The sequence below is a fragment of the Salvia hispanica genome, chromosome 2, assembly GCF_029641045.1.
Source record: "Salvia hispanica isolate PSC_SH4W2 chromosome 2, Shi_PSC_v1, whole genome shotgun sequence".
In the NCBI taxonomy this organism is placed as follows: domain Eukaryota; kingdom Viridiplantae; phylum Streptophyta; class Magnoliopsida; order Lamiales; family Lamiaceae; genus Salvia; species Salvia hispanica.
The window spans coordinates 3,096,687-3,119,566 of NC_142693.1; the positions used below are offsets into that span (position 1 = coordinate 3,096,687).

General features: G+C 33.2%; 1 protein-coding gene and 1 pseudogene across 2 annotated transcripts; both read left to right on the top strand.

Annotated features, from left to right (window-relative positions):
- Positions 1–4,215: 4,215 nt before the first annotated feature.
- On the top strand, positions 4,216–5,605 carry LOC125214100 (exopolygalacturonase pseudogene; annotated as a pseudogene).
- A 2,768-nt stretch (positions 5,606–8,373) lies between these two features.
- On the top strand, positions 8,374–21,973 carry LOC148931390 (disease resistance protein RGA2-like). 2 transcript variants are annotated; one of them, XM_089064387.1, is made up of 6 exons: positions 8,374–8,447; positions 12,368–12,468; positions 15,736–19,067; positions 19,315–19,563; positions 20,688–20,838; positions 21,619–21,973. In XM_089064387.1, the coding sequence occupies exons 3-4, from the start codon at positions 15,754–15,756 to the stop codon at positions 19,379–19,381; spliced, it is 3,381 nt and encodes a 1,126-aa protein (XP_088920513.1). In that variant the 5' UTR covers positions 8,374–8,447; positions 12,368–12,468; positions 15,736–15,753; the 3' UTR covers positions 19,382–19,563; positions 20,688–20,838; positions 21,619–21,973. The 2 variants fall into 2 exon arrangements, with proteins under 2 accessions (XP_088920513.1, XP_088920514.1); XM_089064388.1 differs by lacking the exons at positions 8,374–8,447; positions 12,368–12,468 and adding an exon at positions 13,859–14,824.
- The last annotated feature ends 907 nt before the right edge of the window (positions 21,974–22,880 follow it).

A 22,880-nucleotide genomic window follows, 5' to 3' on the forward strand; every position in this document is an offset into this window, starting at 1 on the left:
TAGTCCAATAAAAAATAAAGTCCTTATTCATAAACATTTCACTTGTCCCATTAATAATAAAATTAAAAATCTTTTTTAACTTCTTCAAATTTAAATAAAAATAACGATTATGATGGTTGTTCCAATTTAAATATTTTCGATTAAAAACGTATGTCATTAGGTATTAATAGAGAATGGTTTAATTTGATTTTATAGTGTTCCTCATTTATGCTCTTAATTGATTTAGATTAATCATGTAATACTCTTAATTAATTTGGCTCTAACGTCCTTTTATGCTTTTAATTGATTAATTATATAATGCTCCTAATTAACTTGATTGATGATGGTTAAAAAATATCGATCTATATCAAATCGCATTTTAAATATTTTCAAAATTCATTTTGATAAACAGGATGCAAATCGGAGGGAAATCCCCTGCTGTGGTTAAAACCACAGCACCCCATGCTGTGGTGTAAAACGCATAAGTTTTGTAATCAAACGAAAACAAACTATTTAATACTTATTCAATTCAATATTCATCCCACCACCCCCACCACGCATACCCCTACCCCACGTTTTCTATTAATCTCCCACCGTAAGTTATAAACAATTCTTTTAATCTTCACTTAATAGTTAACATTATTCTTTTAATCATTTGGCAGGGAACATGAACTATTTCTTTTAATTCATTTATTTTTTTAGTTAACAAATTCTATTGAGAATTCTTTTTATAATTGTAATATTTTTTGCTATATTTAGTAACACTAATATTTCGTATTTTATAATTCTTTTTGTAAATTGACTATTTATTGATTGAGTTTCAATAATATGCATTTGATTTAAAAGTAAGCAACTTTTTGGCTATCCATTTTAATTTTCTCATTTTGATAATTAAATTTAAGGTGGTTTTTAATAAATAAACAAATTAAAGTATTACCATAAAAGAAAAGAATAAAAATATTAAGGAAAAGAAGTAAATTTATGTTAAACCACAACATACACTTTTTTGTTTTCTTTTACTATTTTTTATGGAACATCTTTTATATTTTTAATAACAAATCTAGTTTAACTATCAAAATGACTTATAATTAAAAAGAGATAGAAAAACAAATTATATTTAGAGTGAATTACATTTTTAGGTTCTATACTTTCAGCGACGAACATTTGCGGTACCTATACTTGCAAAATATCATTTACGGTATCCAGACTATACTACTTGCTCGTTTCAAGTGCTTTTTCACTTTTTGACCAATTTTTCAGACAAAAACAGCCCCAAATGCCTAAAAGGCATTTTTGTACATTACTCTTTAAAAGTAGGCATCATTTACTGACATTGAAATACGTGTATATTATTTCAAATTCCTACTTCCCCTTTTTCTATTCTTTCTCGTCTCTTCTTCATTATTAAGTCTTATTTTTCGTTCTTCTTTTTCTTCCATCTTTCTTCTTCTTTATAAATCTTATTTCTTCATTTCGCTTTCCTAATTTTTCTTTCTTCTTATTTATAAAGTCTTATTTCTTTACCTTTCCACTCTCATATTCCTATGTCTTCTATTATGTCTACGAATTCTTTTTTCCTCCATATTTTTTCTTCTATATAAATCTTATTTCTTCATTTCTCTTTCCTAAATTTTCTCTCTTATTTATAAAGTCTTATTTCTTCTACCTTTCCACTCCCATAACTTCTTCTCCACTTTTTCCAAAACTTCTCCACTTTTACGCCGAATCATTAAGTACATAACATACATGCCTGCCTAAATCATAGTAATTAAATATCTTGGAAATCAAAGAGTTTGGAAAATCAAAGAGTCGGAAAATGGCGCCTAAAGTAATGTCAAAAATGCCCTCTAGGCCTTTGGGGGTGTCTTTGTCTGAAAAATTGGTCAAAAAGTGAAAAAACACCTGAAACGAGCAAGTAGTATAGTCTGGATACCACAAATGATATTTTGCAAGTATAGGTACCGCAAATTTTTATCGCTGAAAGTATAGAGCCTAAAAATATAATTCACTCTTATATTTAACATAATGTATAATAAAGAAATCCTAGAATTAAAGAATTTAGTAGTACACATCTTTAATTATATATCCAAACAAAATGTAAATGAATTAATAGAAAACGTGGGGCAAGGGTACGGGGTAGTGGGGGATGGGGGTGGTGGTGGGATGAATATTGAATTGAATAAGTATTAAATAGTTTGCTGTCGTTTGATTACAAAATTTATGCGTTTTACACCACAGCATAGGGTACTGTGGTTTTAACCACAACAGAGGATCTTTCTCCAAACCATGCAAACCACATGAATGATTTAATTAAATTACACTCCACACCATTCGAGTAAGGAAAAAGACATAGCACTTGTGAAGAATCAAACAACTGAAAATTTTAGAATAAATCTCTATGATCATTGACCATTTTTTCTTCCTTCCACCTCAATTCATTTTTTTTTCATTCTTCCAATATAATTTAAAGCCTATCAAAATAACTTCGATTCAGTCAAAATCTACCAAATCGACTCAAGCATGTGATACATAAAAATCACAATTTAAACTCTTCATGCTTAAGTTATATTAAAATCTAATCCCACTACCACATCAAGCAGAACAATTGAGTTCTTCTAAAACTGAAAGCTTAATTCCATATCCAAATCACATTATTCCAACTATAATGACATGAAACTTAAGCTAATTAATTCTCCCACCACGCCTCAGCCACATATTCAATCCCAATAATATTCATCCAAAAAAAGATTCAAATATGCCTGTTAAGGGTGATGAGTTGGAAGGGATAAATATGCCTTCCTTTGACTTTCTTTATACAAATCTTATCTTACAATTTGTACTTTCTTTTGTCCACAATTATCTCCCAATAATATAAAATAACAGTGCAAGCCAAAAAAAAATTATAAATTAATTATTGCATCTAAATTTTACTACACCAATCTTTAATTCTATTAAGTAATTTAATTCTATTTAATATTCATATTTTGAAAATCAAAATGACGCACTAAATCTTATTTAATCGCTAAAATTCTCCATATCCGATTATAAGTAATTCACAATTTTCCCACATTTCCATTATCTCACACTTTTGAATTTCAGAGTGTTGCAGATCTCTCACAAATGAATTTTGTTATCGGAAATAGTATCTTATCCAAAAAATAAGGATATTGATGTCGCATTTTTATTTGTTGCTACTAACGCTCATTTCTACTTAATTTTCTATTTTAACTTTGAAAACATCTAGTTTGAGGATGTTGGATATTCCTTATCCAACTGATTTCGTATGATTTCAACACCATAAATTTCAAACAAAAAGTACTTAAATAGCCTTAACACGTGAATATTCCTTATTGAATGAATTAAGTCAACTATAGGGATTAGGGAATCCATAATTACTTTTCGAAATGAGTATAATGAGGATTTTTTTTTTTTTTTTTAGTTAGTTATTATGAGGAATAGATAGAATTGTGAATGACGGATCAAATCAAACAAATGCACAAATTTCTCAGTCAAGCAAGTGAGATGTAATGAGGATAACATATATAACTATAATTATGAGGAGTGTTATCTTTAATTTGGGAGAGAAAATTATGAGATATTAATATAAACAAAGGAATGTATTCGTATTCACATTATAAATATTGTTCAAAAATAAAACACTATACAGAAATTTCACAGTTAAATATGTGAAAAATGCAAGTATTTGATGATCTATTCTGCAACGACGACGCCCCCTTATTTGGTGAAAAGTTGCGTATAATTTTGAAATATTACTAAAATTATGAATTTTTATTTAATTAAAATATAAATTTTGTTTTATACATTAATCTTAATTTTAATATAAAACTAGATAAAAGTAAAACTAAAATAATAAATATATATAAATAGTGTTCAATGCTTAACAAAATTGGGATGTGGCTGCCTTTAAGTCCGAGTGATCTCTAAGATGCAAAACTTTATTACTAACTAAAAGTGAGTGCTAAATATTTGAAACAAATTGACTAGGAGACCCACTACTAATCATTGAACATTCCATAAATAATATTTGGGATAATGCATTAATTAAACAGAATATAACTAATTATTCAACATTCCACAAATAAAATTTGGACTCGTGCGTAAAACAAAATTGAGTTACAAACTTTAACACATTAATTCACTATATAAATATAAATGGACTACTCACTATTTTCAAGTCACTATTTTCAGTTCATATCATCTCCAAAATATCCATCAATGGATTCAAACTCTTTGTCTCAATGCATTGTAATTTTCTTTCTTCTATCCACTTGGAGCACTCTTCATGTCCATTGCAAAAGCAACATATTCACAGTTTCTCAATCTAATGCCAAAACAGATATCAAACAGGTATCATATATAGATAAATTAATTTGTTGCATACTTAATTATTTTCTTTTAATTTAGTGTTGTGATTTTGGTGCAGGCTTTATTGGATGCATGGAAGAAAGCTTGTGCAATCAATGGAGGCACAATTAGAGTTGCAAAAGGAAATTATCAACTAAGTGATGTTGAATTTCTAGGGCCATGTAATGGCAAAACCAGATTTCAACTAAACGGAAACCTAATCGCTCCCGCGGTTCCTATTCCCAACCTCGATCACTGGATCATGTTCCGTGACATGAATCAACTCACCATCCACGGCAGAGGCACCTTAGACGGAAACGGAGCCTCCTATTGGAAGACCATGCATTCAACCACTATATCAGTAAGATAGTAAACTATTTCTATTTTAGTCTGTACTTTAAAAATAAAATTATTTCTATTTTGTTCTGTGCATTAAAATTAGAAATTTCAATTTTTTTTTTAAAAATTTATACTATTTCTCTTACTTTACCAATTGTTTTTAAATTATTATCTTTAGTCATTGAAGTTGGAGCACGTGAACAAAGTCAACATTAGGAACCTCCACTCCATCAACAGCAAAATGTTCCACTTCAACGTCCACAACTGCAACTCTGTGACCATCAAAAACATCCGCGCCACGGCCCCGGCCGACAGCCCCAACACGGACGGCATCCACATCCGAAAATCCAACAACATCAGAATCATCGGTGCAACCATCGCCACGGGAGACGACTGCATCTCCATCGGAGACGGAGTCACCAACATGAACATCACCGGGGTCAACTGCGGCCCGGGCCACGGCATCAGCATCGGGAGCCTCGGGAAGTACCACGGGGAGGAGGATGTCCGGTCAATCCGGGTGACCAATTGCAACTTCAAAAACACCGAAAACGGGCTCAGGATCAAGACGTTCGGCCCCTCCCCACCGGGGCTTGTCTCCGACATCACATTCGAGGGCAATGTGGTGAATAACGTGGGAAATCCGATCATCATCGATCAGCATTATTGCCCGGAATCGAATTGCGGGGGCGGTGGTGGCGATTCGAGTGTTGCGATAAATGGTGTGAAGTTCATCGACGTTCGAGGTAGCTCGGGTGCAGCAACCGGGGTGAAGGTGGATTGCAGCAGATCGCATCCTTGCAAAGGGATAGAGTTGAGAGGAGTTAGCTTGACATTTAATGGGAAGCCAACTAATGCAGTTTGCTCTTCAGCTGATGTGAAGTTTCTTGGTGGTAACCAAACTCCTTCACGTTGTTCATGAGATTGGAATGTCTTTTTAATTTGCAGCCCTATTGATTTGAGTGCTGTCTTTTTCATTAGCATGGTTTAGAGTTGAGAGTAGAAATCAGTCACTGATTTTATTGTGCAACTTTGGAGCCAGTCATTTTGGGTGTACTATCTCTGTACACTATTTAAAGAATTATTTTGTCATTTTGGATTGTCGATGATTTAAAGAATCATTTACTATTTTTTTTTCACTTTTAGTATATTGCGTTGATGAGTTAGCAGAGTTAAAATGTCTATGTCTATGCAAAATAAGCCTATGTTTAAACTCTAATTTAGTGGACTATGTTTTCACCCAAGTTTTCTTCAGAATAGTTTTAGGTTTTATACAAAATAAACCTATGTTTAAACTTGCTCTGATTTTTGTAGGATAGATAACTCATCTATTTCGGAGTTATATGACAAAAAATAACATAAAATGTGTGTACATTTTATGTTAGTAAATTATTTCCATCTAACGAATCTCCGAAAATTATGTTAAGGATCCTTGTTTCGACCTTAACTATACTCTGTTTTCTATGATGACAACTTTGATGAAATGATAAAAAATGGACCCGGCATGGAAGGCATCATCCGGCGCCGCGATCTGCCGAGAACAAGCACATCCCTCTCGCCCAAGGCCTCATCTTCAACACATTCCACCACCTCGAGGCTCCCACCCTCTCCCAAATCCGCACCATCTGCCCCAACATCTACGCCATCGGCCCCATCCACACGACCACACCCACCTCAAGGCCCGCATCGCGAGCCGGGAGGGCTCATCCTGCCACTTTCAACAGCATCTGGGAAGAAGACAAGTGCTGCATTTCTTGGCTCGATCGACTGCCCTCCGAATCTGTTGTATTTGTCAGCATTTGAAGTGTTGATATCATGACAAAGGACCAAATGTGTGAGACATGGGTTGGTGAATAGTGGTCAGTGGGGTTAGGTTGTTGTGGGTCCGAAGGCCCGGCTCCGTCACTGGGGGTTTGTAAGACTATCCTCATCAGTGACCCTCACCTAACCCAACCTCAATCAATTTTTTAATAAAATACTCATTTCTCTTTCTTCCACATATATAACCCCGACTTATTAAAATTTTACTCACATCAATGACCCCAACTCAGCCTTATTAAATATTTTCTTTACATACCCTTTTAATCAAATATAAATTTTATAATTTATTCAAATATATTAAAAACCTCATAAAAATTATATAAATGTTTTATAATTCAAATTTATAATTGAAGTGGGATATATATAGAAAAAATGAAGCACAATATAGTACTCCCTCCGTCCCGGATAATTCGGGTCACTTTGACTGGGCACGGGTTTTAAGAATTGTAATGAAAAGTGGGTTGAAAAAGTTAGTGGAATGTGAGTCCTATCTTTATATATTAGTTTTATAATAAAATGTGAGTATGAATGAGTTAGTGGAATATGAGGTCCACTACCAAAAATGGTAAAAGTGAAGTGGGACAAATTATGTAGGACAGATCGAAATAGAAAACTGGGACGAATTATCTGGGACGAGGGAGTAGTAAATAATAAAGAAATAATAAATTAAACATAAATAATACAAATGAAGTAGTTCATGTCATTTTTTGGAAGAGTGATTCCCATGATCTTTTTAGAAGAATAATTCACATTATTATTGAAAGAATATATAGAAATAAATGTAATAACCACTTAATAAAATAAATTAATAGTTAAAAGTAACAAAAAATTTAAAATATTATGTAGTGCAAAATTTTCGAGATTGAAAATGTGACGTAGGATATATTGCTAATGTGCAAATTATTACAACATCAAGACATGTACTCTAATAATGAAGTAATAAGATAAGTCAACAATTAAAAGTGAAAAAACTAAATAAAAAATATTTAACGTTCAACCAATAAAAATAAGACATGTGGACATGCCCCCACTTTTTCTATGGGGCTTTAGGGTGATACCGAACAATGAGAGGGGGAAGGATTGGATTAATTTATTTTAGAATTACTTTTATTTATTTATCTTTTACGTGTGACACTCCTTTATTTATGACTATTTTGTCATTGAGTGAGGTGGTCTAAGGAGTTGACTTGCCTTCGTTTTAGCAATAAATTATTTTGCAAGTATACATGGTTATAATAGTTCTAGCAAGCAAGAGTACGTTGCTACTTAAGAACCCATTGCAAATCTTTTCATGGAACAATACATTACTAAAATAAAATTATGAAAAAATACATTACCAAATAAAAATGTGTTTCCAATACTAAGCTATAAGGATTATAATGAAAAATTAAATAAAATGCTAGCTAGAAGATTGCAACTTTTTTTTATGAAAAATGACATTACAAAAGTAAAAATATGTCTTAATACATAAGCAAAAATGACTTTTCTAAATTGCCAAACTTAAAGAAGAAAGAAGCTGTCTACGAATATTGTAAATATTTAACAAAATGAATGATCTGTTCTGTTTAGATCTAACTAATTTTAAGCAATAAATTGGATAATACTTCCTCTATAGTTGACAATTAAGCAATTAATCAACCTACTAATTAGTTTTGTCACGGTCCATGTGGGTAACAACCTACTACTGAATAAACAATTTCGAGATTATATCATTACAAGCTGGCTCACACAAACCTAATCAACAATATATATAATTAATGACTAATTTAAAGTCAACAATGTTAAATTAATATTTGTAGCTCTGCCTATGTAGTCTTGTTTTCTCTTTTTCATAGGTATTTGCCTCAAATTCAAATTCTGTATTTGCAATTGACTCTTGAGACTTGAGAGAGAGCTATTTCCTACCGCGGAGTTATACATAATCGCACTGTTTTATACACCAAGTAAGTATTTCATTTTTCATTTTCTTATTTTTGTTGAAGGATTTTTTTCTTATAAAACTTTTAATTTATTATATTGCTTCTAGTTTTGAGTAACGTGGACTTTCCTATCTTATATGTTGTGTATTTTCATATTTTCATAGTATATAGATAAGATTAATGTTCTCCGTTTTATTCTTCACTTAAGTTAAAGATAAGGAGAAGTTAATATTAACTGATTAAATTAGGCCATTTCCTATTTTTATAGTAAATATTTTTTATGGCAAAATTTATTAAATTTGGATGATCGTTATTGTGGTTGAAATATGCTCATATCTTGTTAAGATGTGGTTAATTGGGACTTTTAATTTATTGGATTAATGTACTATAATTAATTAGAGCCAGAAAATATGCTTTTTGAAGCATAAACATATTTCAGCCAATAAAAAAATCCTTATTTAGACATTACAGATTTGTAATCATCTCTCTCCATTCTAATTAAGGGTGTAGTCGGTTGTTTTTTTATGAAATCTCTTAAAAATTCTTAAATAATGTTTCACATGACTTTGTGATTGAGCTTGTCTTATCTATATTAGTGTGTACTTGTACTAATTAATTCAAATTTGTACATTGACTTAGCTCTTAATCACTTGTTAGGTAGTAATAATTGAAGCATAGTATTTGTTTTTTTAGTGAATACACAAGTTGACCAATGTGCATATCATTTTATTGTAGGCTTTCTCGTGTAAATTTAATAAATTATATAATGACTCTTTCAAGTTGACACTCTTGCCAAGAGGCCCATGAAATCGCAAACGATACATATAAATAATCCCTTTGATCAAGATGGTTGTGGTTTGGACTCTTTTCATGTGGCCCAGAGTTCGATTGCCCCTAATCCCTTAAATACCTTAGATCTAATAAATTCAAATCGTAGATTATCTAAATAACTTTTAGTATATTGTAGGAGTGAAAAGTGATCAATTGCCAATTTAATCTTTAATTGCTAACTCTAACTAATTTAGATTCATAAGATTTGTGGAGATCTAATGATCTATAAATCGTCACGTGTAATTTCGTTTTATTATTATTTAAATTTGAAAAGATAAGAAAATTATTAAAATTAAGGTTTTGGATTAAAATTTCAATATAATGCATTAAATATATCAATACTATTCATTGAATATGTCAACACAATTTAGCATTGACATTGTAAATGCTTTATATTGACACATTATCTTAACAACGTCGACATTAAACTGTTTATGTAAAATACGAAAATTCTAGATTTATTTTTCAAATTTTGACATTGGAACATATGCAAGTAAAATCTCGTTGAAATCCTTATAAAATTATCTTTAATTTGATATATGTTGTGTAAAAAAAATAATTTAAATGGAGTTAGTTATAATCATTTAAAGTTTTTGGATATTTTTTTAAAGTTAGTTATAACTAACTTTTGGTCTATTGACATTAATACTCTTAACTGATATTTTTTTTTTTGCATTGTATTGCTATTCATGTATGGATGATCTTGTGTCTTGATTTCATAATCCATTATAGGATATTATTTAGTCAGAATTAGTAATTAAAGGGTGAATTAGCAATATAACACATCCCATGCAGGAGTATAAGAAAAATTGACAAATAAATTACGGTAGATGGTCAAAAACTTTGGCTCGTCCCATACTTTTTAAAACTGAAAAATAAATTACCGAAGATGAAATTTCTGCAACTATATCCCATTTTCTCTTTTTCGGCAAATTAAATATTGACGTGCCAATGACTTCTTCCAAGTAATCTTATAGAGTAGTTAATTAGTGAACAAATACACAAGTTGGCCCATGTGCATATTATTTTATTTTAGGCTTTCTCGCATAAATTGAATCAATTATACAATGAATCAATTATACAATGACTAGTTCAAGGTCAATGCTTGACACTCTTAATTATATAATCTTGGTTTCTTTTTTGTCATAGCTATCTGCCACAAATTAAAAATCTGAATATTGTAAAGATTTTGGAGTTAAATTGATTAGTTAAACTCAGTTAACTAATAGACGTGATTAAAGTACTATTTTTATTTTATTATTAATTAATTAATTAGTTATTATTAATAATAAAGTAATAATAATTATAATAATAATCATAATAATAATAATAATAGAATAATAATAATCATAATCATAATCATAAGCATAATAATAATAATAATAATAATAATAATAATAATAATAATAAAATAATAATAATAATATAATAACAATATAATAACAATAATAAAAAAAAAAAACATATAAGTGGCCTAAATTTTAAGGCCACCATCGAAATCTTGATTAAAAGCAAAATCCTATCAAATTAATAATTTACAGGCAAATAGTATCATTTATCATTATAATTATTATGATTAATAATTTTAAATTTGTACTACATCCATTACAAGCTAGTTGATGCATGTTTTTGTGCATGAGATATAAGAAATTGATGTTTATATCTTAGAAGAAGAGAGAAGATAAAAGTATATGCCAAATAAGAAAATGAATCGAGTAACTTGAGATAATTTAAAATGGAATATGGAGCAAATAATTTGGGTGAATGGAGTATAAAAATTTTATTAATAATTTATAAATTAATAAAATAGAAGTAATAGGTACTATTATTAAAAAATACTCCCTCCGTATTCAAAAAATAAAAACATTTGGAACGAAAAAGTTTTAATGCACAATTGGTAAACTAAGTGAGAATAATTGGTAAAGTAAGAGAGATGAAAAGAAAAATAAGTAAAGTAAGAGAGGGGAAGAGAAAAAGTAGTGAAAGTAGAGTTAGTGGATTGCGGGGTCCATGTCCTAAAATAGAAAGATTCTAAAGTTTCTATTTTTAAGGAACAACCAAAAATTGAAATAGTTGATATTTTTTAAAAAACGGAGAGAGTATGATACTTATTTCGAAAAATTTAAATTAAGATTCACTTAATAAATTATTAGTTGATAATATAAAATCATAGTAACAGTATTTTTATTGTTAATAGTTTGTATATTAATAAAAAGATAAAAAAATATTAAATATTTAAATATGGAAATATCCTCAACCTAAAAAATAAATGAAGAGCGACACTCCCGCGATCCAATTATCCTAGGCGCAACACAAAACATGCAATTAATACTCCCTCTGTCCCATTAGAAATGAAACTTTTGCTTTTTCACACATGTTTTGAAAAAATAATAATAAATAGTTAAAGTGGAGAAAAAATAAAGTAAAAAAGAAAATAATATAAAGGGGACTCTCCTTTACATTATTCTCTCTCGTACTTTATTTTTTCACCACTTTAGTTATTTATTATAATTTTTCTAAAACAAGTGCGCAAAAGTAAACGTTGCATTTTTAATGGGACGGAGGGAGTATATCTTTATGAATACTTATTACGGGTGCGTTAAAATGACAACACCTCTTAAAATAACATCATATCACTATTCTTAGCCAATCATTTGTACACGTGGGCGAATAATAAGCTTCCATGTAACAATAAAAAAAATACTCAAGTGCAAAAAATCTCGGCCAGCAATATCCAACACGCTATACAACAATCTATAGATTGCTGTGTAGCGTTTATAATATTGTTGTGTAGCGTTTATAATATTGCTGGATATGTGATGTTACGATGTCACTTTAAAAGGTGTGGTCATTTTAACACAAACCTACTTATCACTATAACAAAATTAATCACCTTAACCAATAATCTAAATAATACTATTAATTTTCTTGTTTTTCGGAATTCATATTAATTGACTACGTGCATATTTTTTCATTCTCGGCTTTCGCCCATAATCCTAATCAATAATACTATATGATTAATTAAAGGTCAATAAGTTAAAATTAGCCACTAGCTTTAGATTTTCAATACATGAACCTCTGCTTACCCAATCTTGTTTTTTATGTTTTTGTAGCTATTCAGCCACAATTCAATTTCTGAATATTTATAATTGAGTCTTGAGAGAGAGAGAGATACTTCCTACTGGTGTTATATCCACGTATTGATTTTCAGCAAGTAAGTATCATTTTCCATTATCTTATGCAATACATGGGAATTGTTATTTTTTCTTAGTGGACAGACAATAAATGTGTTTCTTCCGCGCACGTATTGTTTCATCTTCATGTTAACTGAAGAGAGAATAAATTTCATATTAACTTAAGAGAGAAAAAATAAGAGAATGATAATAATGTCTTTTGATTTTTAATAATGATTCATTTTAGTTCGGTAATGCAAAAAAAAGGAAAGTGTGACAAATTTAATATCAAATTTTTAATTGATCTAAACATATTCAATTAGGATGTTGTTATCCTTGTAAAATTACCTTTAAACTTTTAGTACTATATTTTTGTTAAAAAAATAATTTAAATGAAGAAAATTATGTGAAATTTAAAGTTTAAAGATATTTTTTAATTCTGAAATAGTAGTAGCTATATACTCCATCCATCCTACAAAAGATGTATCACTTTTCCTTTTAGTTTGTTCCATTAAAGATGTCACATTTCTATTTCTAGAAAAAATTCTCTCTCACAATAATATAAATATTTTCTCTTTTCACCTAACACACAAAATAAAATTTCTTAAAATCATTTATCGATCCACAAATATGATATCTTTTATGGGACAGAGAGAGTATTTTGTACTTTCTTATTCTATTCATAAAACTGAAATACTAGGACTAGCGACTAAAATCCGGTGTATAGATCTAGGCTATATATTTTCAATCTCATGATTCATTGGTTCTCATTTTAGAGCCATTAGATTCTACATATTAATGATTTCACCCAACAAAATCATTTGTCAAATGTTTGTTTTCATGACCAGAATGAGTAACCTAGTTTTTTTTAAATAGCTATTTGCTTGTTTATGAATCCACATATTATTTTATGTTATTAAATTGTTATGCTCCGACCACTTAATTATACAGCTAAATATTGCCATCATCCAGTAATAATTAAGTTTTTTCTGAGTTTGTTTTCACGTATTCTCTTTATATGCAAATTCACTTGTTGCAGAACTCCAGAACCAGATTTTAAATTAGAGTTTTTAGATCTAGTTTTTTTATGTATGCGATGCATAAATATATAAATTATTTTCGCCTTCATCACGAGCCTATTTTACTCGGCTCAGGGCAAATAAGTCACAACATATTAGGAGGATTTTACTTCATTCCAAAATATATTACTTCATTCCAGTAGGTTTTTACTTAAATCAAATAGGATTATTACTTCATTCCAGTACGTACATGCGATTATTAATTCAAATGTCTATCACCGCCGCTAGAGGTGCCCACGGTTCCGGAACCGACAGTTACGGTTCGGAACCGCCGGTTCCGGTTTTGGAAATTGCCGAACCGGAACCGAACCGTGAGGGTGTTTTGTGGTTACGGTTCCAGTTCCAAAACCGCCGGTTCGGTTTCGATTCTGACCCGGTGGTTTTTACGGTTCCGAACAGCCAGTTTTTTGCGGTTCCGGCTTGGTTTCACGGTTTTCCGATGGTTTTTCGTAGTTCTAGTTTGGAACCGGCGGTTCGGTTCGGCACGGTTTCGGTTTGAAAATTTTTGAACCTGAACCGATCTAGGGTTCAAAAATTGATGGTTTCGATTCGAGTAAATTTTCACGATTTCGGTTCGCAACCGTAGCTGGAGGTTACGGTTTCGGTTTCGGTTATAACCACCTGTTCGGGTTATGTGTTTTGATCTTAACTATATACTCTCCCAAATCCGCACCATCTGCCCCAACATCAACTTCGTCTGCCCCTTCCACGCCCACCTCAAGGCCCGCATCGAGGGCCGGGAGGCTTGCCCTGCCTCTTCCAACACCATCTGGGAGAAGACAAGTGCTGTATTTCTTGGCTCGATCGACAGCGCTCCAAATCTTGTATTTGTCAGTATTGGAAGTGTACATGGTTATATAGTTCTAGCAACCTAGAGTATCGTTTACTACTTAAGAACCTATTGCAAATTCTACTAGTATCGAAATATTTAACAAAATGGATGATTTGTTAAGTTTAAATCTAATTAATTCTTAATCTCATCATGTTAGGCAGCAATAAATTGGATAATACTGCCTCCATAGTTGACAAATCAACCTACTAATTAGTTTTGTCACGTTCCATGTGTGTGACAACCTACTACTGAATAAACAATTTGAGATTATGTCATTACAGGCTGGTTCGCATAAACCTAATCAACAATAATATACTAATTAATGACTAATTTAAGGTCAATAATTTTAAATAACCCACTAGCTTTAGCTTGAAGATCTGCTTGTATAGTCTTGTTTTCTCTTTTTCATAGCTATTTGCCTAAAATTCAAATTCTGAATATTTGCAAGAGAGCTATTTCTTACCGGAGTTATATATAATTGCACAAGTAAGTATTTCATTTTTCATTTTTCATTTTTCATTTTCATATTTTTGTTGAATGGATTTTTGTTATAAAACTTGTAATTTATCATCTTGATGCTTGATGAGTAATGTGGATTTTTACTTCTTATATGTTGTTTATTTTCTTAGTTTCATATATGGATTATATGACTAATATTCTGTTTTATTCTTCAGTTAAGTTAAAGATAAGGAGACGTATATTTAGTGATTAAAGTAGGCCTTTTCTTATTTTTTTTAAAATGTTTAGTAATGACAGTAGTTTTTTTTACCAAATTTCATTAAATTTGGATAATCGTTATTGTGATTGAAAACCTCTATGCATGATCATATCTTGTTAAAGATGTGGTTAATTATGTTTAGGAATCAATGTGGACTTTTATTGGATTAATGTAATTAATTAGAGCCAAATGTATTTCAGCCCATAAAACTTAGACATCACAGATTTGTAATCATATCTCTCCTTTCAAATTAAGGGCGTAGTTGGCTGTTTATGATAAAACCTCTTAAATCTTGTCTACTTGGTGATGATATTGTCTGATCGATATAAATGTGGATACAATACAATGTGAGAGTATAATACTCCATCTATCCATAAAAATATGCACATTTTCGATTTTCGTCCGTCCCATGTGCATTCCATTTTTGAAAAGTTATCACAATTTATTATCCCTGTACATTAACTATTTACAACTTATACCACCATTAAACACTACTATTAATGTGAATCCTTCTATCCACTAATTGAACTACCCTCTCCTCTGTTCTCTTACTTTACCAATTTTGTTTTTATCCTGGTGTCATATCAATTGCCCATATCAGTATGAGAGTGAGTATTGAAGAGTAATCTACAAGTTTACATGAGACAAAAATTAAAAAGCATTTCCCCTTTCACTACAGGTATCATTCTGCAAAACTATGGAAGGAGGTTCTGCAGCCATTGAAGTTCTTGTCCAAAACCTGATCAACGTTTTGAAGGATGAGTACTTTCTAATTCAAGGTCTCGATGAAAACACCAAAAAGCTGCAGACGACTTTGGGTATCATTCAAGCCTACTTGAATGACGCTGCGAATAAATCCATCACCGAAGATGTTAAGATCTGGTTGACAAAGCTTGAAGATGTGGCTTTCAATGCTGATAATGTCTTGGACGAACTCAGCTATCATCTTCTCCACAAAAAAGTGAAGAAAATGAAGACTCCCACTACCAAGGATAAGATGCTATCATGCTTCTCAGCATGTACTTACATTTCACGCCGGCATAATATGGCTCTTACAATCAAGCAAATCAATACCACTTTTGAGTCTATGACCAAAACGGCAACTGATCTTGGCCTTCAAAGCAAAATTCTGAATGCACCTGTTGTTGCTCCAACTCCCATTGAGACTAATTCGATCAAGATTGATCCAATCTTTGTCGGAAGAGATGATGATGTGTCTAATGTAGTTAACATGCTGACCCGTATCCCCCAAGATCAGACCATCTCCGTCGTTGCTATTGTCGGAATGGGGGGTATGGGGAAGACCACGTTGACTCGAAATGTCTTCAATCACGAAAGCCTAAAGGCGTTCGGATCACATATTTGGGTTCATGTTTCTCAAAATTTCGATCCAGTCGGTCTTTACAACAAAATCCATTCAACATTGACTTCAACTACCAGTGGTAGAGTTGAGCATGAGGAAATTATCCTGAACAAGCTCCGAGAAATTCTCAAGGCTAAAACTTATCTTCTAGTTCTTGACGATGTTTGGAATGAAGATGTTCCAATATGGGAAGACTTCATAAATAACATGAAGGGAGTCTCTTCTACTAAGGGGAATGGCATTATCATCACTACCAGGAGTAAAAAGGTTGCTTTAACTGTTAACCCATTTTATGTTCATCTAGTGAAGGGCTTATCACATGAACAGTGCTGGTCCATAATCAAAACAAAAGCTTTTGATGAGAATGCAGAAGTTCCATCTGGATTTGAGACGATTGGGAAAGACATTGCGCAAAGATGTCAGGGTTTGCCCTTGGCTGCCAATGTGGTTGGGGGTGTGCTTTGTCGCTGTAAGTCTGTACAAGATTGGCGCTCTATCAAAGAAAATTGGCTTTCGGATAGTGAAGAAGGTAAAAGTATTTCAAATATATTGAAATTGAGCTATGATCACCTGACTTCGCCATCACTTAAGAAGTGCTTCGCGCACTGTTCAATTTTCCCCAAAGGTTGGGAAATCACGAAGGAAGAGCTGATTGAACTATGGATGGCAGAAGGGTTTCTCTTTCTTCAACCTAGCCGAAGAGATGATATGGAGTCTGTGGGAAATATGTTTTATAATGAACTTCTGCAGAACTCTTTGTTGCAAGCTGCAAGGACAGATATTCGTGGGAGGGAATGCTGTATGATGCACGATATTGTGCATGATCTTGCATCTTCCGTGTTATCTAATAATGCAGATGGCAGCATTCGATACAGGTTTCACGAAAACGAATTGAGTCGTTTTCAAGAAGAAGTGTCGAGGAATTTGCGTACATTACTCTTGGGATATGGAACTTTTGTTACCATATTCTCTGACTTCAAATGTTTGCATAATCTAACTATTTATGGTTCGAATTATAAAGAGTTGCACAGTTCAATTAGGGAATTGATACATTTGAGAAATCTCAACATTTCCAATACATCAATTACAAACATTCCAGAGTGGATTGGAGAACTACATCACTTGCAAACATTAAGATCAGAAATATTGGAGCTGAAGGAACTGCCAAGTACGTTGAAGTATTTGATTAATTTAAGGCATCTTTATCTACTTTCGAACACAGAGTTGCCTGCGGAGATTGGGAGATTAACTAGTCTTCAAACACTTGAGTTATTTAAAGTGGGCGAAGAGAAGGGCTACCAAATTGAAGAGCTCGGAAGTTTGAAAAATCTCAAAGGAACACTACTGATTGAGAACCTTGAAAGGGTGCGTGACAAGGAAGACGCAATGAAAGCAAATATATTTGAGAAGTCATACTTGTCTACATTGGTGTTTAGTTGGGATAACGAGGGAAGAGTCCATGAAATAAATGATGAGAGTGTATTGGAAGGGCTCCAACCTCATGCAAATTTGAAAGTGTTGCGGATTTCAGGATTTAAAGGCAAACGATTTCCAAGATGGTGTCAGAAGATGGCAGTATGGGATGAGCTTCAAGGCTCTTGGGAAACACTTGACAACTTGACTGAGATAAAACTTTCCAACTGCTCAGAATGTGAGGAAATCCCAACTGTGGTGAACATGCCTAATCTGGAAACTCTTCGTTTGTATAGCTTGAAGAAGGTGAGGTTCATAAATTCTTCATTCAATCATTTAAGAACTCTCGAAATATGTAGATTGGAATTGAAATGTTTGCCAATACAGTTATTCTATAACAGTCAGAATCTCTCAAAATTATGGATTATAGATTGCCCTGCATTGACAGAATTACCGGATGGTCTGGACAACCTCAATTCTCTTGTGGAGTTGCGTATATTAAACTGTGAAAATCTAATGTCAATTGGGAATCTAAGTGGCGGAGTAGGAAAATATCAAGGAATCCTCCGTAGGCTGGAAATTTTAAGGTGCGGACAGTTGGTGAAATTTCCACATCAAATTCTAGAGTCGTCCGCAGCCTCAATCGAGATACTAAGTTTGGAGGGATTAGGGAGGCTAAAAAATCTACCGACGCTAATTGATTGCCTAGCTAAATCATCATCTCGCCTCGAATCATTGATGATCAGAGGTGTTCCTAATTTGATGGCTAGTGGTAGGGTTGAGAGTTGGGATTTAGGCAGGTTGAAGAAATTAGATATAGATGTGAGTGTGGAGTGGTCAATGGAGAGTAGTGATGCCATCAAAGAGACTGTGGATGGTATATTGCAAGGATGTTGTAATTCACTTACTCACTTATTCTTGAAGGGGGTTGAAAATTGGGAAAGGCTGCCTCAATCAATTCAACATCACTGTACTCTTGAGTACTTAAAGTTAGAAAATATAGGTGTAGAAGAATTGCCCGAGTGGCTGGAGAACCTCTCATCTCTAAGGATCTTATGCCTAAGAAATTGTAACAGGTTGAGGTGTCTGCCCTCTGTGGCTGCGCGCCTCACTAAATTAGAATTCTTACTAAATAAAGATTGCCCGGAACTACACATTGATTCGGAGTGGCGCAACCATCCCAATCTGGAAATCGGAGAAGAATTCCCACACTGGGTGATTGGCAAGCTTAATTGGTAAGTATACTTTTCCAAGCTGTGTTGAGGAAGTACTATAATTTATTGAAGCAATGGGATGGCCCTCTGTTTGCAAAATTTTATAGCCAAGTTTTGGCCCCCATTCTTTTTGTTTGGAGATATTTTTTTATCTGCTTCTTTCAAGTTTCAATCACCTAAAAACTAAGTTTTCCAATTTAAACCCTTTGATTTCATATATGTATATATGTTTTTTTCAACTTACAAATGTGCTATTTTTCCTTCATAGGTCGTTAGCGCAGACAATGGCGGATCTTGGTTCGGGGCCGCCCAGTCCCGCCGTTCGGAGAGCTTAAAATTTCCTCCAACCGTTTTGTGAGGGGAGTAAATGTGATAGCAAATTTGCGAGCACTGAGCACTAAATATCTCCAGCCTCCAGTCACCGATCAGCCACCGACCAATTCTCTCCGCCGCCAACCACCAGCCAGTCTCTCTCTCAAATTAAGGAACAACAAATTTCAGTGAAGATCGCTAGAAAGTAAGATCGCTAAAAATTCAACAGCTCTGTCTTCCTCTTCTTTTTTTTGAAATTCTATCTGTTCGATTGCATCAGAATTGAGCAATGCATGCTGTTGTTTTAATAATCGGACTGATTTGCATAGTTAGGGATATTGGTGTCAATTTTACTGTTTCAATTTTGTGGAGAGCTAAATCAGGTGTTTAATTGAATCTTTTTTGCTTTGTAATATAATTTTGAGTATATTTCTTGACACCTCTACTATTCTGTTGCTGCTTTGTGCAGACTCCTTAAAATTCAAGTTGGCAATGAGAGTGATAGATATTAGGTAACTCTAGCGTTTGTCAAAATTGATTGCAATTGCAGTTAAGGTTAGGATTTGTGACTGCCAAAATTTTGGTAGGGAGAAATGTTGCAATTTGTGGGCTTGACAAACCATCAATATTCGAGTTTAAAAGAAAGTGCTGCAAAAGAAATGAAATCTGTGTAATATTACAAGTCTTATGGAACAATGGTGGAAAGGAATGGAGGTTGCACCTAAACTTGTAGCAAGAAGCATGCAATCACATGAATGATGATAGAGCAACTCTATTTACGTAGGTAGAAGTGTAAAACAGAGACTTGTATCCAAAATTGTCATTTTTATTTCAATTTGAAAAAAGTATCCAAAAAATAGTACTCCCTCTGTCCCTGAAAATTTGTCACTTATTTCCTTTTTCTTCCATTCCTAAAAATTTGTCACATTTCACTTTTACCATTTTTGGTAGTGGACCCTACATTCCACTAACTCATTCCTACTCACATTTTATTTTAAAACTAATATATAAAAGTAGGACTCACATGCCACTAACTTTTTCATCCCACTTTCTATTACATTTCTTAAAACCCTTGCCGGGTCAAATGGTGACAAAATTTGGGGGACGGAGGGAGTTCTAGTATATGACATTTTATGTTTGAAGTCTTGTTTTGTTCATGACAAACATGTCAACAGAGACATCATAACCTCTGATATACCATAAAAAGTACTAACAAACCTCTCTGATGCTTTGGGTTTTTTACTTTGAATTTGTTGCAATGTTTAAGATTATACTGATAAATATTTTTGTTACGTGCTTATAGTTTTGAACTTATTTGCAATCTTGTAGAATTATTTGAGAAGCATAGAAGAACATATTATGAGTTGAGTTTGTCTGCCAAAGAAGGTAGCCCACACCCTGCACTGGAGCAGTTCTTACATCTGCACCCTCAGCCCGGTTGCATCATCAGCTCCGTCTCCAGTTTCAAAGACAAATACAGGTAATCAACCTGCTATAGTCCTTGAAACCCTCTGCTAAGAATACTGCAGCAGCTCCAAAAGCACTTTCAAAACCCCAGTATTACTTGAACGACTTCAACCAAATGAAACTGCATGCTTAGATAATAGAGCATCTGCTAGAGCTTGTGAATGGTGTGTATTCCCGCTATTATAATTGCCACATTGCTCATTAGTAAATGCTTTTTCCATAGAAGCTATATTTTGATCCCTGATTTTCCCGACTCATTTCACTTTTTTGCTTGTGAGATTATATCCAATACCATTATTTATCATGAGTGCACCTACAATATGAGAACAGTTGCAAATTGCCCATATTTGCATGATGTTAGAACATTATGTTGAGAAAATATCTTTCATCTCATTACAAGAAGACCTTCCTCAATGTGAGAGAAGCAACAAAGTCTGTCTTGCTTGCTTTACAAATCTCTTCTAAAAATCTGCTTGCTTTACTTTAATTGGAATATGTGGATCTAAAATTTTTGATTGGTATGATTTTTTAGATGATTAATATTGTGTCTCTGAGAAACATAAGATCATGATACAGATTACTTTTTGCCTTAATGGTAACCTCTACTTGCATTGCACCTGAATATGCCCCCTGAAGTTGGGATTGAGATAAGAGCTCTATCAACTTGATCAAACTTACTCGTTGCTTGTAATTGGAACGTGGGTTCAGATTTTTCTTTCTTGTAGGTGTGCTGGTGGTGAAAATGTGTATTAACATTATGTATTGAGAAACTCTATATTCCTTTGGTTTGCAGAAATGCCTCGTGGAGGATTTACATGACGCAGAGCCTCAGCCCCCATTGGCCCTCCAGCTCGGGTAGGGAACACGGCTCAACTACCTGAAATGTTGGGTCTTTTCGATGTTGAGCTACAAGAAGCAGGGCCTCAAGATGTTGATGAAGAAAATGATGTCGAAGGAGAAGAAGGGGAGAGAGATGATACAGTGAGGGATCGTCCTTCACCTGCTGAAGATGATGCAGAGATTGTAATTTCATATCATATTAATTTGCATACTAATTTATTTGTCTACAATATTTTTTGAGTGACAAATTGATAAGGATCCAAGTTAATTTTGATCCAATAACCCAAGATTGATATCCATTAATGATATTTGATCTAACAATATTTTTGTGAAATGGTTTTCAATATCCAAAGCAATCAAAAGAAAAACATAGATCCAACAAGAGCAATAGAAATTGAGCTATAAAAAAGAAGATCAATAAAAGATAAGATGGAAAAGGGAATACATAGTCATTGATGGAGAAATCTAAGACACTTATACCATACTAACAAGCATCCATGGCTAAACCTTCAAGGAATCCATAATCCTCAAAGCATACCTCTACTTGATCCATGCTTGAACTAGCAATTGATGGAAATTCCATACCTGAACTAGCAATTGATGGGAAAGCAACCTAGAAAACTAGGAATTAGATACAAACCTCAAAGGGAAACAAGTCTCTTAAGCTTCTTTGTTCATCCAACTCTAATTGCAAAATGAGGAAAGTTACTATTTATAGTAAAGGCCAAAATTCTAGAAAAAGAGGCCCATAAAATCTAAGTCTCAGGTAAATCACCCGACCGGGTGATTCTCAGGGTGAAAACACTTGGTCAGGTGTCTTCACTGGAACTCGCTGCAATTTCTCCCGGTCGGGCGTTTTTCACAAGCAAAAATGCCTGATCAGGCGTTCTTCCTGCTTCCCCGGTTGGGCCTCATTTTTGAGCACGATCCTCACCGTCGGCTCCTCCGTCTTCATAGGCTCCTCCCACATGGACTTTTGAATGAACGCGGCAAGTCCATCCGAAGCCGTCTCGCCATGGCCCTCGTTGTGTGTCCGCCACGTGGGGTCGTATCGTCCTCCCCTTCTTGGAAAGGATTTTACCTCAAATCCGGGCTTCCTACAAAATCAAACGGACTCAAATCAGTCACGTTGAACGTGCAACTCACATTATACTCAACAGGCAAGTCAATCATATAGGCATTGTCGTTGACGCGCTCCAACACGAGGAAGGGCCC